At 45.4% G+C, this 16254-nt stretch overlaps 2 protein-coding genes across 3 annotated transcripts in view; both read right to left on the reverse strand.

Moving 5' to 3' along the window:
- Positions 1-448: 448 nt before the first annotated feature.
- On the reverse strand, positions 449-6032 carry LOC142892414 (uncharacterized). Its single transcript, XM_076032583.1, has one exon. It carries the CDS (start codon positions 4612-4614, stop codon positions 3592-3594), a length of 1023 nt encoding a protein of 340 aa, XP_075888698.1. The 5' UTR covers positions 4615-6032; the 3' UTR covers positions 449-3591.
- Positions 6033-7213: 1181 nt separating this feature from the next.
- The window catches only part of prr36b (proline rich 36b), a 29652-nt gene continuing 20611 nt past the window's right edge, over positions 7214-16254 (reverse strand). For both annotated transcript variants that reach the window (XM_076032598.1, XM_076032596.1), the window contains exons 4-5: positions 12999-13204; positions 7214-12863 (exon numbers count right to left, since the gene is read on the reverse strand). In XM_076032598.1, the coding sequence (XP_075888713.1) occupies positions 9400-12863; positions 12999-13204 (3670 nt within the window). In that variant the 3' untranslated portion in view covers positions 7214-9399. The remainder of the gene's footprint in view (positions 12864-12998; positions 13205-16254) is intronic.

Below are 16254 nucleotides of genomic sequence, written 5' to 3' on the forward strand. Positions count from 1 at the left end.
ATATATATATATATATATATATATATATATATATATATGTACATATATATATATATATATATATATATATATATATATATATATACATATATGTGTGTGTGTGTGTGTGTGTGTGGTGTGTGGTGTGCGTGTGTAGTGCATGTGTTGGTTAATCCAGATGGTGCAACATTAAATTTTTGATTATTCCAGATTTTTTTGTTTTTAAGAATCAACAACTCAGATGCTGAGCTTGTGACAGCATCTCAATTGTTCACTTGGACTGTGTTTGTTTGTGTTCTGCTCTGCATGATCCTAACACAACTATACAAGTTGAAACGACAGACAAATTAAGGGAAAACTCTGAAGATTGAAAATGTCAGACTTCTCGGGTGAATCATCCTCAACCCCATCAGCAGCTGACCAACTACGACTTATATGGGTTTTTTCGGGAAAACACACTGGAGCGAACTGATGTGCAAGCAAGTTTATTGCATGTTATACTTAAATATACCAACATGAATTTGGCCAGTAACACAACACTGATACTCCTCCAGGCAAAACAGAAGACCGCAAACATTCACAAAACAATGCCGTTGAAAACTGTGAACAATCAAATTGCATAAGAAAGGGTTCAAATGATGAACGAGGTGCTGTAGACTAATAACCAAACAACACAGATGCATGTACTGTATAAATAACTCCCATGAAAGCATGCATTGATACCGCTGTGATGATGTCTTCACATAAATAATTTGTCACGTGAATTCATGATGAACAAAAGCAAACATGTTGATTAAAGAGCAGCATAGAGAATTAGTGGCTGTGTTCACTCGATATAAAGAAACATGCTTTGTGCAAACGGTACAAATTGTTCAGTGATTTAAAAAACTATATATTGTACAGTGCCACTTCAAATGTGAGTTATGCTTATTATACTTGTCTCTTTAATAATAGAAAAGTGTGCTTTATCACAATTATCATTGCATAAAACTATAGGTTATCATCAGAGTAAAAAAAAAACACATCTTATTTCACCACAACCAACAGTGACAAGTTCAACACGGGGTTAGCGACTCACCACTCCAGCCAACAGGTGGCAGTGTTGTATTGCTAAACACATTTCACTCTCAGACTGACCTCATCCTTGCAGTGCAGACACAAAGAGACACTCACACATGCTCTTTTTTTCTTTCTTTCTTTTTTAAAAACACAGTTATCACTTTTTGTCATTAGGATAGGACTTTTTCTTATTTATTTAACCGAGCAACACAAATCACACGGCTGTTAAGAGTATCGTGGAGACTGGACGAACTACCAGCCTGTCTCCCTCCACCAGTGAGCCTTGCATTGTCTAATCTCAGACACCCCTCACCCCCTCTCGTCTATCTCCATCAGGGCACTATCCCTCATCAGTCCAGATTGTGGATACTGATGCCACAAAGGAAGTGAGGTTCTAACTTTGGAATGTCTGGTCGACAACATCTTCGCGCAGCACCCATCCATCCACCCACCCGCAGACACTCTGCCCTTCTTACTCTCCAGCAGGGCAGAACAAGAAGAGCTTTTTTCCTCCTTCTTTCTTTCTCCATGACTAACGAGTTCATTATGAGCCCAGTGGTCCAGTGAAGTCAGCCACTGAGTCACTGGCGGGACACAGATGGATGTGGAGGGTTGGGCGGGTGGAGACAGACGTCACAGCAGGATCTACACGCACGCACGCACGCACGCACGCACACACACACACACACACACACACACACACACACACTTCCTTTCCAGACTATATATCACTATATATACTATATAGGATGCACCAATACCTTTTTTTTTTCTTTTTTTTTTACAAAACGAGTAGCTTACTTGCAGTTCAATACTCACCGATACCGATATTGAGTACTTGATAAGGCCATTACACATTACAGAATTACTCTGATTTCAGAGATGTTGTGTTGTTTGAACAACATTTCTCAGCAACAAGTTCCACTGCAGTGCAAACACAAATTCATCAAAATTGTGAAATCCTTACATACACAACCGGTATGGGCGTCGTGGTATCGGCACGCGTTTTACAAGCAGTGTACTTAACGCCGGTATCGGTATCTTGATTTCAGTTTTCCACAGATGTTGTGTTATTTGAACAACATTCCTCAGCGTGTTTTTTTTTTCTCCAGAACAAGTCTCACTGCAGTGCAAACACAAATTTAGGTAAAAATTGTGAAAAGCATACATACACAATTGGTATCAGTGTCGTGGTATCGGCATGTATTTTACGTAGTAAAGTCGTGTACTTAACGCCGGTATCGGTGCATCCCTAATATTATAAATATTTCTTCTTAAAAAATACAAAGAGGGGTTGGGGGTTCGTAGGTATGTTAAGGTTTAAAAGTACTGCCACTTACCTGTATAAAGACTTTGGGTGAAAGATCAAAAGGAGAGAGAAGAAGTGCAATATGTCATAGCTCAGTTTCTCATCAGAGAAGGAGATCAGTATTTGGTCTCTGCACGGTTATCGACATCATAGAGTGGAACATTGTCCTACACTACACACACAAGGAATGTGTTTCTGAGAAGGAAACATGCTCTAATGTGAGGCTACACAGCGAGACACGCACGTCTGTGTGTAGGAAATAAAAATCACAGTGCGTCTAACGGTGCGCGTTGAACGAGGCTATCAAGCTTGAATGCTGGAAAGCGACGCGTCTCAAAGATCGTGTGAGGTTTTAATGAATTGTGCCCTACGAAAATGACATTTTCTTTTGACATCGTTACCATAAAGGCATGAATAGTCACCGTGTTATTGGTGAATTATATGAATAATAAGAATAATAATCTGACATTCGGAAAATGTTATCATTTGGGCAATTTAGATGAAGACAGATCCCACTTCCATGTCAAGTTTTGGATATGTACTGACACTTAGTTGTGTGGCTTGGCTCAGCATAAAGAATGGCGATAAAAAAAACAACCTCATTAACAATGCACATGCACTGTAATAACATTTTCAGGATCATGAACCTTATTCTTCTGTCTGGGAACATGATATCACTTGTTTTCTGTAAAATGGTTTTGTCTAAGTGTTTCTATAATTAAAAAAAAAAAAAAAAAATCTGAAATCCAAACTAGTTGTAATGCTGGCCAAATAAATAAATAAATAAATAAATAAATAAATAAAGCGATAGATAGATAGATAAATTAAACGGATACTAAAACTACATAAATTCCGAACAAGATTTTCATTGTGCTTTGCTTTCAATTGAGAATCACCATTTTGGGTCATGCTTCATCAAATGATTCTTTTTTTAAATTGCAATTTACCCGCCCCCCAGTTCTTTCATTGAACTCCAATTTAGTTTTACTGCCATGTTGTCCATAGAAATTTATGATGCCCTCAGATATTCAGAATGTTGTCAGACCACAGTTTATGGTCGATTAATATAGATCAGCACAAATAAGATAAATGTAAACATTTTAAATAAAAATCAATAAAAATCAAGCTGATTGGAGTTCTGCGACTGGACGGTTTGCCCCCCCCCCCCCTGTGCTCAGCCTTATTTCTACAGCACTGAAAAATACTATTTTCACTGCTTTTTGCATATAAGTGAATTTGTGTTCTCAGTGCTGGGTCTCCACCTCCACGACGGTCCAGTCTCCTGTGGGGGAGCTGCCCTGGCTGTCCGGGCTGTAGCTGCTGACGGAGGTGACAGTGGCGGTGGGGGGGCCGAACTGGGGCAGCACATTGGGCCACATGCTGCTCTCCAGGGGACTCAGGGTGCCTCCGGAGCCCACAGGGAGGAGCAGCAGCGGGGGGCAGCCTCCGTCTCCGGACAGCATCAAGGTCTGGTTGATGAGCTGCTGGACCACGTCCACCTTCCGGTTCCAATCCAGCTCCTGCGGCGGCACCGGGCACAGCTGCCTCTGAGCGGACAGCGGCGCCCTCTTTCCCGCCAACTGCATGTTTTTGTTGCGTTCCTCGCGGGTTCCTCGCGTCTCGTCCTCCTCGTCGCTGGTCTCCATGGCTTCGTAGATGGTGCAGAGGCCCGAGGACGGCGACAGCATCACCCCAGTCGGGCTCCTCCTCAGCTGCTGCTGCTGCTGGATCTGCTTCTGCTGCATGCGGTACTGCTGCTCCAGCTCCAGCTGCCACTGCAGGACCTGCCTGCGATGCCGGTGCTCCTGCTGCTGCTGCTGGAGCTGCAGCTGCAGGAGCTCCCTGCGCTGCTTCTCCAACTGCTTCTGCTGCTCCAGCCTCAGTCTCTCGTCCTCCAGCCACTGCCTCTTCTGCTTCTCTTGCTCCTGACGCTGCTGCATCTCCCTCAGCTTATCCTGGTGCTCCTCCAGCCTCTTCAGCTGCTCTCCTCCAGCGCGGCGGTGAACGCTGCCGTCTGCCGCGGCAGAAGGGGACGGGGAAGATGAGATATTGGCAAAATGCGCCGCCAGGGTGGGATCAATGGGTCTTCTGTTTCCCGGGACCAACGCTAAGTAGTGGCCATTGGCGAGCGGAACCGCATGGTTGTGGTTCTGACTGTCTTCGTGGGAGCACGTTTGCCGCTCGCGTTCTTCGTCCACTTCGTTTCTCTTCTCGTCTCCTGTGTGACAGTCAAGATCACTTGGTGCATCCATTAGAGATCCATGCATCAAACAGAACGGGTGTAACGACAGGGACCAGGGTTTATAGGAGAGAGTTCACGAAAGGGTAAAAAGGTGGAACAAAAGGGGCTCTCAAAATAAATTGACAACACAATATTTTGCATCTACAGAGCACAAAACAGGAAAAAAAAAATCAAGTGTATGCCGCAGGTTTTCTCTCTCACGTTGCTATCCACAGAAATATATGTGTCTATGAATATCAACTGAGCGCAAAGAGATTGCGCCAATGCCATACGAATTGTTTCGAGCTTCTGTTTCCTCCATGTAAGGAAATGTTGCAGGCCCAATAATGACATCTTTTGGTGGAAGAAGTGCAAGGCAGCGATTGGGAGTCGAATCTTTCACTGGAAAAATGTTTGGTGTTTTTTTTTTGTCATTGGAGGCAATGTGGTTCACCAAACAGGGCTGAAGGACAGACGAAGCTATTTGGCATTGGCAGAGAACGTTTGGCATTTTTTTTTATGAGCTCAATCCACAAACTGTATCAACCAACAAAATCTCCTGCTTGTACCAAATTTCTTGACACATGTGGTACAAAAGAAACAATCTACCAAACACAAATTTCCTTGAGCTCATATACGTGGCAACAAGTTTGGAAAGATGAGAGCGCTTTGGGAGATCCCAACTTTGTGTGGGTTCTCTCATTTCCTCCCACAGTCCAAACCAGACATGGCAACTCTTTAACTGTCCGAGACAGTGCAGATGGTTTCTCATCCAGGGTATAACCCGCCTTCACCCTAGAATAGTTGGGACACCCCCACAACCCTGATTTTAAACATATACACATACATATATATTTCCTCGAATGTGTTACTAAAGGAAACTTCATTGCAAAGGTACCATACCATACCTTAGGCACCTTAGGTACCATGGGTACTTGTGTATGCCTCAATTTGCTCTGTTGTTGTCATGCAAGACAGAGGTAAATATGGCACAATGCAGACAACATGTTTTGAAGACACATGAAAACATGGGGATTATTGACAAATAAATGGCAGGGAAAGAAAACATTCAAATATAATCAATGCTTATCCAGTTCGATTTGCAGTACCACCACATCATGCTGAAAAAGGACTTGCACACACATTGTTACGTTGGGATGGGGATGGTTCAACCAAATAGGTATTTCACTCGTTTACTACACACAGCCGTTTGGATGTAGGCTCTTGTGACATTTTCTAGATGAACAAAACCATTAAAATTCATGGAAATTCGTGCATGGAAAGAATTCCACCCAATTGACGGCTACGATAGGAGAAAGGACTTACGTCCCGAAGATGGAGCAGTCCAATTTGATTCAAAGCATTGACATTAACACCATGTTTCAAACAAAACCAAATTACTCTTCAACCGTGTGTGCATGTAGTTGCATAAGATTCTCCAATCTGTTAGTTAGTTAGTTGTTCTTTTCATGCGTCAGGTATCCATCCATACCAATACATGATTTACAGGGACACAGGAGGCTGTGTAGTCTTTAAGTGCACACCTGGCTAGAGCGCTAAAATTGATATTTTCACTGGAAACATGGTGTATGCCTTTTCAAGTCTAACTAGAGTGCGTTGTGCTCGTAACTCTTCAATGATACCACACAAGTAGCACGGAGACGTCTGTGGCAACCACATGTCTCCCATTCGGTGCAATTCTTTCTGCCTGTGAAACTCCAGAACTGTTACATGGCTTGACGAAAAATGTCACCAGAGTCTGTATTCACAAAGTAGTGTATTAGTAAATGGGTGAAATATACATTTTTGGTGAAAAATCCCATCCCTGATTTTAGCTATAGGGTGTGTTAAGATTTTCATACAAAAGGTCTGGCGTGCTTTCTCCATATCACATGTTCTTGGTGAAGAGAGGGCAGGTCAGAGAAAACAGACACGTAGGGGGAGAAAAACATTGTCATCTTTTGACATTTAGATGGCTTCAATAAAGTGATGCCTCTCCAATTAAACCATTTTTTGTTTGTTTTTTTGTTGGGCATGACACAGGAAACTAATGAATTCATAACCTAATACAGGACATTTTATTTAATGTTATTGATTCGATTCTTAATCTAACACATATTAGTTATATTTTTGCTGGATTCAAGTGTGTACCAGGTGAGATTCGAAAAAGTGTTTTGACACGTTGGTCGGTGAGTATATTGGTAGATTTGTCTTTCCTGTACGCACCAAAAATCTGTTATGTATGACAAATAAAACTAATATTAAATACTTTTAATATAATACCATGAAAATAAATAGAATTCAATTCAGTGACAGGTGATAATTGTAAACGGTGCATAAACCACCTCTGCAGGCTACCCATCTATGGGCCAGGAATGTGATCTTAAAGGAAATGTTGTCCAGCAGGTGTTAAATATATCATGGGAGCAAACACGTGCTGGAGAGACAAGGCATCATTTTAGACACAACACCACGGTATACTGTCGCATCCCTTCCTGTTTACCACTTATTCCCATGGTGAAGAGCAAGAGATGCCATGAGGAATACGTCGTGTACACACAAAATACACACAGTGACTTCGAACACGAGGACACACAGTTCAGGCATGCTGGATCCTGAGGGGAAAATAAGAAACAGGAACAAAATGCCTTGCAATGACGTTTTAATGGAATTTTGAAAGGTAACCTAGTGTGAACCATTGGTTAATGAACATGTCTAGTGTTGAACTGTTTTCAAATTCAAAGTGATACACAGTATTATTGTTAGTATAACATGCAATATATTGTTGAAATAGTAAACCAAGTGCCCACTATAAAAACGATGAAGCGAGAAGTCTCAGCTGTAACAGCCGCAGTCGTCACTGCCGAGACACAAATGAACAGCTAAGCTTAGCCACTTAAAACCAAATGCCTGAAACACTTACTGTATCTGACTGCACGTTACATACCTCAATAACCTATGCAAAGGAATTTTTAGAAAGTCTTGAAGCGCACATTACAAACTTCACCAGCTGCAACCTAATGCTCAATTACCTACCTCAACAAGTCTGTGAGCCAAAACAGCCATGTTAAATGCAGTATCTACCCCTTATTTTCAAAGCTAAAAAAGTGTTAAAACAAAGTTTCAAAAATAAGCATTTAACTATGAGTACGGTGTCGTTGAACATGAAACGTGTACACAGGGTAGGAGGGAGGACCAGAGGCTCATTTCGCAAAGTACCAGAAAATGGAATTAGATGTGATTTGGTGAATATTCTACTGATTTAAATGTGATTTACTCCTGTGAAGGCAGTTTATTAAAAAAATAATAATAATAATAAAATAAAAAATAAAAATAATAATCAGCTTTCCTACCCTCAGAGACGCAAATACTTTTATTTCCATTTACTGACTGAGATTTTTTTGGGGGGGGTTCATGGAGTTCTATCATGACTATGTAGTATGTAATAAAATACTAATGCAACTGCTGTAGAGTGATTTTAAATTTAGAAAACATCCTCCTACTAGCCAGCCATGTTGTTCCATGAATTGAAATAATGATTTAATTATCATACCTTAAGACTGTAATCTAGTGAATTTGACAGATAATGGCCTCAACTGAAATTGACCGGTACTGGTGTCATTACGCGTTCCTCAGCAAGTCTCTCTTATTGCTGCTAAATGCCAAATTCCTGGAGCCATTTAGTTCAATTATTACTCTACAGATTTCATGTATTACATTTTCTCACTTGACTTCTTGTTAAATTCTGTTGTGCCTACTAAAATTTAAGCAAGAAAAAAATCGTAACCAGTGCCGTTGACGTGTTTATGACAAGATTGTGAAGCTGTGCGGGTGCTTTCATAAACTATTCTTTTCGTTCTTGTGGTGACACAAGATGGCAAAAAGCGTCTTACTCTCTGACATTAAATTGCTAATTAACATATCAATATATACAATATCAGTAGTGTTTTTTTTTTTTTGTAAACTATGGACTATGTTTTATGTCTTCTTAATTTCAGGACCTGTGGGTAATCATTAGGACTTTTCCAAAGTACACCTACACGTTGTACATACTTTTTTTCTTTCTTTTTTCAAATCTTGCTTTGACAACCAGAATGCACCAATATGCCTGGTGTCCTCCATCCTTTCCTTCGTGTCCTGATTATCTGAATTCCACCTTTGTGAAATAGGCCTCCGGTAAAAAAAAACAAAAAAACCCAACAACAACAAAAAAAACAGAAACAAACAAAAAAACAAAACAATAACTCAGACCCAACCAAACAAAAGTAAAAACCAACAAATAAGCAAATTAAAAAAAAAAAATCATTGACATTTGTTCGGTAGAAACAGTAGGATAAATACACATTGAGTCCATGTCATTTTACTTTTTTTTTTTTTTTTCTTCCTTTTTCTGCTTAAAAGCCCAATCACATTGGACTGCTCAGTCAATACCCCAATCAGGGGCTTAAGAATATGCAGTGTTATTGAAAGAACATTCTACTAAAAATGGTAGTAGCTATAGTCCATAAAGGAGTTTAAGCCATACACTCAGAACCACGACCAGAACAGTATGAAAGTAGGAGGCGTCATTGAAAAATTGCTACAGTCTTTTGTCACCATCTCCTTTCTTTCTCTTTCTTTTTCTTTTCTTTTCTTTTCTCTTTCTTTCTTCATCTCTTTCTTTCTTTTTTCAACCTTCGCCTATCTTGCTCTCCTTTTTTCATCTAAGTCGCCTAAGACCAACTGAAGAGGAAAAAATGAACAATGGGGTACAGAGGGGGGGAGTTTGCGGGGGTCATGGGGGAAGGTGCATTCCAGGGGGGTTGGGATTGGGATTGGGGTCAGGAGGAACTTATACATTACCTGCCAGAAAACTATCAGTCTTATCGCACACGGTGGAGTAGTAAGGCGGCTGGCCGTCGCTGCCCTCGCCGGCTCCTTGGGCCAGCAGATGGTGCCCCGGCTCCAACGCTTTGACCTCCGCCGGCTGCTCGGGGGCCGCCTTCCCCCCCGGGGCGTAGTGGTGCTCGGCCAAGTTGGGCTGGATCTCCTCGGCGTGGCCAAACGGCGTCAGGTCCACGTGCCTCCCCAGGAACAGCGACGGCAGCTCCGGGTCCTCGTCGGCGAGCGTCGACTGGGCGGCGGCAGCCGGCAGCGGCGGCAGCGTCAGCTCCTTGATGAGCGACGGGTCCTTGGCCTCCTCCGGCAGCTGCTCCTCGTTCTCCAGCGAGAAGATCCCGGGGCTCTTGCCGCAGCTCTCGGCCACCGAGTGCGCGTTGGAGTTGGAGGTGGTGCAGTCGAAGCCGTACGACGCCACGGAGTTGGCCGACTGCGGCGTGGCTCCGCCCCCGTCCTCCTCGCTCTCTGTCGCCGCCATCGCCGCCGCGTCGCCGCCGTCGCCCGCCTCCTCGTCCTCCTCCAGCGCCGGTAGCTCGCACGTTGCGGGGGCAGGGATGGGACTACCGAACCCTTTGGACTCGGTGGCCGGGTAGGTGATCTGCATCTCACCCTCGGTGTCGCTGGCCTCGTCGCCTGAGGTGGTCGGGGAGGACGTGGCCGAGGCCGGGGCGGTCGGGGGCCCCGTGCCCAGGAGCTCGTCTGCCGGCAGCGTCTCGGCCTCCTCCTCCTCTCCATCGCCCTTCTCCAGGTGGATGCCCAGGTCCTGCTCTAGGTCGGGCTGGACCGAGGCCGGGATGGGAGTCTGCTGCTTTTCCGAGCGAGACTCCACGCCGGAGCTGCTGTCGTAGTCGCGGAGGTCTTCCGGCGTGCTTGTCTCGCTCTCAGCGGGGGCGACCAGTAGGTCTCTGTCTTCCTCCGGGGCGGCGCTCTTGGTCTCTTTGCGGTCCAGATGGCCCAGATGGTGGTAGTCGAGCTCTTCCTTGGTCTGACTGAGAGGGGCAAAGCTGTCAAAATGCGCCTGAGCAAGGGACATGGTCTCCGATTCGAGAGCACCGTGGTGGGATACTGGACTGTGGGGTGAGACAGACAGCAGAGAGGCTGGCTGGGTCCAAGCTTTGAGGATTGGCTGATTCTGGCCCCAGGAGGTATGAAGGGCTTCGCAAGGCCCCGAGCGGCCCAGCTCATCAAAACGCTCCTCCTCGTTGAAGTCGTCGTCCTCGGCGTTCTCGCAGCTTTCCGTCACTCCTTCGCTGCGCATCTCGATGTCCTCGTCCTCGTCGTCTGCGTGCTCGTGCTGCTGGAACGCCTTGGGGTGCTCCTCGGCTCTCTCCGAGCTCAGGTCCATCTCGTCCACCCGGTGGTCTTCGTCGTCGTCGTCATCGTCGTCTTCCTCCTCGTTGGCCAAGGTCTCCACATTTGGAGAACCCATGAGGTTGCAGTCTCCCTCGGAGCCGCGGAAGCTGGAGTCCACCAGTGCGTCGGAGCTCTGCGTGCCCTCCAGTATGGCCGTGTGCTGGGTGCTGCTCAGGTCAGACACCCCCTGCTGGCGGCTGCTGGCGCAGCTGCTCACATCCTCTGAGTCCATCCCGGACAGCGGGTCGTCGCCCAACCAGCCCGAGGAACCACCGAACGCAGAGGACCTCACCTGGAACTCCTCAGACGGCTGAGATGAGCTCATGTCGGTGACCATGGAGGAAGGCTGGTGGCCTATTCTTCTCTGTTCCTCGTCCTCCTCCTCGTCCTCCTCTTCGTCGTCTTCGACATCTTCGTTGATCTCCTCATCCGCCTTCTCTACCGCCTCCTCCTTTTCGGGGGAGAGCGGTGGCTTCACTGCGAACACACCCATGGCAGGTGCACCCAGCAGATGAGGTTCTGCCATTGCACCAAAGGCTCCTACAGACGGAGCAGTGGAAGAAGGCATGAACAAGTTTTCTTTCTCCTCCTCCTCCTCCTCCTCCTCCTCTTCTTCCTCCATTGTCTCTTGTGCCTCAAACTGTTCTTTGTTCTCTTCAGTGTAATAGTTTAGTGCACTGCCTGGACTCTGGGTGTTATCTCTGCTCCAGAAATCAGACTGAGGATGGTTATCCAGCAGCGAGGCGGCACTCTCTGGCTCCTTGCTGGGGGAAACACAACCAGGTGGGGAGCACGGGGGGGACATGACAGTCGTGCCCAGGGAAGGGACCGAGTTGTTTGCAGACTCCTCGCATTTGAAAAAGTCTGGCTGAGCTGGCTCGGTTTCGAGATATGTTTTTTCTGTCTGGTGATAGAACGCTTCAAGCGTGGCCTTTGGAGGTGTTTCCAATGAAGACTCTTGCATCATTTCTTGAAATGGGTCTCGTGTTGATTCTGTTGCGGCTTCTGTCGTTTGTTCTTGTATGCTCATGGGTGTTGGTTCTCTCACAGGTTCTGGTGTTGGTTCTCTCATGGGTTCAGGTGTTGGTTCTCTCATGGGTTCTGGTGTTGGTTCTCTCATGGGTTCTGGTGTTGGTTCTCTCAGTGGTTCAGGTGTTGGTTCTCTCATGGGTTCAGGTGTTGGTTCCCTGACAGGCTCTGGTGTTGGTTCCCTCAGTGGCTCTGGTGTTGGTTCTCTGAGTGGCTCTGGTGTTGGTTCTCTGAGTGGCTCTGGAGTTGGTTCCCTCGGTGGTTCAGGTGTTGGTTCCCTCAGTGGTTCAGGTGTTGGTTCCCTGACGGGCTCTGGTGTTGGTTCTCTCAGTGGCTCTGGTGTTGGTTCCCTCAGTGGTTCAGGAGTTGGTTCCCTGATGGGTTCTGGTGTTGGTTCCCTCAGTGGTTCTGGTGTTGGTTCCCTGATGGACACTGGCGTTGGTTCCCTAACGGGTTCTGGTGTTGGTTCCCTAACAGGTTCTGGTTTGGTCTCCCTGTCGGGTTCTGGTGTTGCCGCCTTTAACGGCTCTTGTGTCTGTTCTCGGACAGGTTCAGGTACTGAAGCTTGGACGTCCTGTGCACTGATTGTCTCTGTCACAGCAGTTGACTCCACCACAGTTTCCGCAGGTGGTTCCGGCTCCCCTGATCTGGAAATAGCAGCTGAGGCGGCAGCGATAGCTGCAGCGGCAGCGACAGCAGCCGTGATATCCTTCTCAGGTTCAGCTAGAGTTTTTGCTTTAGGGCCACGTTTCACAGGAGTTGGGGTGCTGCTACCCACAGCCTTCTTCGGAGTAGAACTCTTAGTTGTGGGTGTCTTGGTACTTGGGGTCCTGGGAGAATCTTTTGAAGTTGTCTTAATGTCCTGTGTTTTGGGGCGGGTTGGTGTCTTTGTATCTGTGGACTTACTGGCAGGGGGCTTTTTGGCAGCGACGTCTGATTTTGGAGTATCGGGTTTTGCTTTGACTGCAGAGGATGGTCGGCTGTTTGGAGTTGCCACAGGTTTTTTAGATGCTGGTGTGGTTGGTTTGGTAACATCTGGGTGGGGAAACACATTTCAGAAAAAAGTTAATACACATAATATTTGAAGAAATACCAAGAATATTAACACTAAAATCAGATGGATTATTTTAAAGTAAGTAGTCATTTAGTCATTGTGTTATTTATTCTTACCTTTTTTCAATGGAGTTGTGTTTCTGGATGTTTGTGATGTTGGAGGTTTGCCACCAGAGGGAGTAGCAGAGGTTGGTTTGGCAGCAGCAGGTTTAGGAGTTGTGGCGGAGGCCTTCGGAGCTGCAGGTTTACCTGCTGTACCTTTGCCATTTGTTGGTGGCCGGACTAAGGCTGCAGCAGAATGAGCAGTGGTGCCAGCTGTAGGCCTAAAAAAACAAAAACAAAAAAACACACACACTTAAAGAGAATATCTAAAAAAAAAAATTAAAAAAAAAATACAGATAGTTGTTGCAATGTAAAGATTTTTTTTTTTTTTTTAACTTATTTATTTTTACATCGTGAATATTTTTTTGCTGTTCTAATCCTGGTGTCCATGGACTGTCACGTAATGTCCCTGATGCACTTACTGCAGCGAGCTAAAACGGAAGGTGGCTTAACTATTTAAAAACACAGATAAGGATTTAATAAAGGTAGTTTGAGTTTACAAGCTATCTGGGTTAGAGAGTGGGGATGAGACTCTCATTATGCCCCAGATGAGTTTTGAGTGGGCGTTCAAGATTGTTGCCGTTCGTCGCCTCACAGCACTAATACAAGTGAGGATGTTTGATTAGACAGCAAAAATACCACAATACCGGTAAGGTGACATAAAGAGGGTATTCTTAGCAAGTGGAAGACAAGCCAAATTCTTGACCTACATAGCCTCGGAGAACTCAGCCCAAATCCAATGAGTTCTAATGTGTAAACAGAGAACGCAGTCAATTGACCGCCATTGTTACTGCCTACAGCAAAAAGAAAGGGCATCTAAATCTTTTCACTGTTGACAAAAGTGTGGTCTGCCAATGACTTGTGAACAATAAAATCCTCTTGGAATATTTTTCTTGCAATCTCGAAAATGTCCCTACACGCACCGCATGTAATGGCTTCTCCCTGACATCCCTAAGGAGGCAATGAAGTGAGGAGGCAAGTCCTAATTTGATCTCAAGAAGCTTCAAACTCCAGTCAACTCGTTGTCAAAGCTCTCATCGTTGCGTGTCCGCTGCAGGGAGTTGTCCCAGGGAGTATGATGCATCAGCCGGCCTACTCTGGTGATCCGCCTGGCTAAAAGCTAGCTTTTATGTCACATCTGAGCAAGGTAACCCACATCTAGCAGTCCTGACAAGACTGTGGTGTGCAAACGCCCCTTGTCCTAGCTACACTAGCTTGTCTGCTTCTAAAAAAAGAATAGAGCTTGTACAGGCAGAACAAGAACAGGGCTGTGAAGGAGGCAGGGGCCGCGTTAATCTTTTATACTGAGAGTACAAAAATAACTCCTTGAAATATCTCCGGTGGAACAAAAAGTTGCGTTAAAGCAAAGTGTGCAGGGCCACTTAGGGAATGTGCGCTGACCACGACCCGGCAGACGTAATGGAAAACAAGCTGGTGACTCAAATAAAAAGGATCTAAAGGTAAAACATGTGGGAGTGAGGCACAATGAGATCTGCAATCATGCATTTTCAACGGACTCTGATCAACAGCGATGAACGGCTCACTTTAATATGCTCGGTATAATTATTCTAATTTCGAGGGGAAAGAGTCTAATTTAAAAAGGCGGCGCATAAAGAAATCCTGGGAATTTTCCAGGCTAATGAGACAAAAAAGGTCTGAGCAAAATAGACACAAAGGCAGAGCTGGGATGGGGGTTGGGTGGGCACGAGCAGAAATTAATTATGTCATTCTGATCCTGGTTATCAGAGAAGCCAGTTGGCACGTTTCAACAACTCTTGGGAGAATCCGACGGGCCCGGCCGAACTGAAGAGATCCGAATCGTCACACTCAGCCAGCACTCACGAACGGCCAAATGTTGAATAGAGGAACTTGGAAGAACAATTGCAGTTTATTATGTGACTGCAGCTGTGTAAAAAAAAAAAAAAAAAAAAAAAAAAAAAAAAAAGGGAAGACTGCCCCAGGCAGCAACATTTTTACATTTTGCCTGGAGATGATTACTGCATTTGAGCTTTACTGCAGTTGCGCATTGCCTGGATGGCTATGGCACAGATAGATGAAAACACGCTTTGCCCGCTGGTGCTGCTCTGTTACAGTTAAACCAGCCAGGCTGCGATTTAATTAATCAGATTCACAATGAGCACCGCGTTTGTCAGGCAGTCTCCCTTGCAGCAAATGCAACAACGCGAGGGAGGACGGTCGTCCTCCAAACAAAGTGCAGATGATACCGAGTTGTGCAAGTGCCTGAAATACCCCGACCCCCCTGGTTTAAGTGGCCCCGAGCTGACACAAAAAGAGTCACCTGACAGCGGTAGATTGCACTAATCTTTAGATATTGAAAAGATGGCTATGTGACAGGATTCAGACACCTTCGCCTTCCTTCCAAATGCACAATGGTGCAATGAAGCAAAAAAGAAAGAAGTGAAGCCAGTACGGAGGTCAGAAAGTCTTTTGTGGGGGCAACTGGTTGTTGAACCTTTAGATTAGCAAGTCTACTATTGTGTCTACTTTGAAATGGTTAACAGTGGAGCACTTCTCTGGCAACAGATCCTATCAGCTGTGGCTTTCAGCGTTTTAAGGGGTGTGACTGGAAAACAGAGCATGTTTTTCATCACCGACCATGAAAAATCGCGATATTGAGTGCGTCTATGAAAGAATCCATTTCCTTTTCCGTCGGCTCAGTGTTACAGTTGTTGCTCGTCAACGTCTTTGCGCCATTACCATTGTCGACTGCAGTCGCGGCTCATGATGTGCGGCCAATCGATCGGACGGGGCCGCGGCCAGACGCATCATGCAGACCAGTTGTCGTAGTAAAGGCTCACAAGTGTTTTACTAAACATATGCAACAGAAACGTCGAGGATGTGAGCGTGTAATCAGCACACATCCTGACAACACGCTCTGCCTACCACATCCATCGGTGTTCTCTCATTCGATTATCAGGGTGGCGGGAATGCTGGGGGCTTTTCCTGATGTCTTGGGGCAAAGGCGTCATTCCAGCCCAGACAAATCGCCTGTTCCTCGCAGGGCCTCATAGCGGACAAACAACCACTCACTCACATTCGCACCTCATAATAGCCTTTGGACTTTTAATAGTCTTTGGACTGATTATGAAAGACTTTAGGTCTTTAATAATCCAGTCTTTGGACTGTGGAAGGAAGCCAAAGCACCTGGATGGAACCCACAAAGGCAAATGTGGAAAACACACAAACCTTCATAGAAAAAGGTCCCAGTCACCAAGAATCCCAACTTGCAACCTTCCCACCCATTCATTGG

Source organism: Nelusetta ayraudi, unplaced genomic scaffold (assembly GCF_046127955.1).
Source record: "Nelusetta ayraudi isolate G7.1 ecotype Tasmania unplaced genomic scaffold, CSIRO-AGI_Nayr_v1 ptg000034l, whole genome shotgun sequence".
Taxonomy (NCBI): domain Eukaryota; kingdom Metazoa; phylum Chordata; class Actinopteri; order Tetraodontiformes; family Monacanthidae; genus Nelusetta; species Nelusetta ayraudi.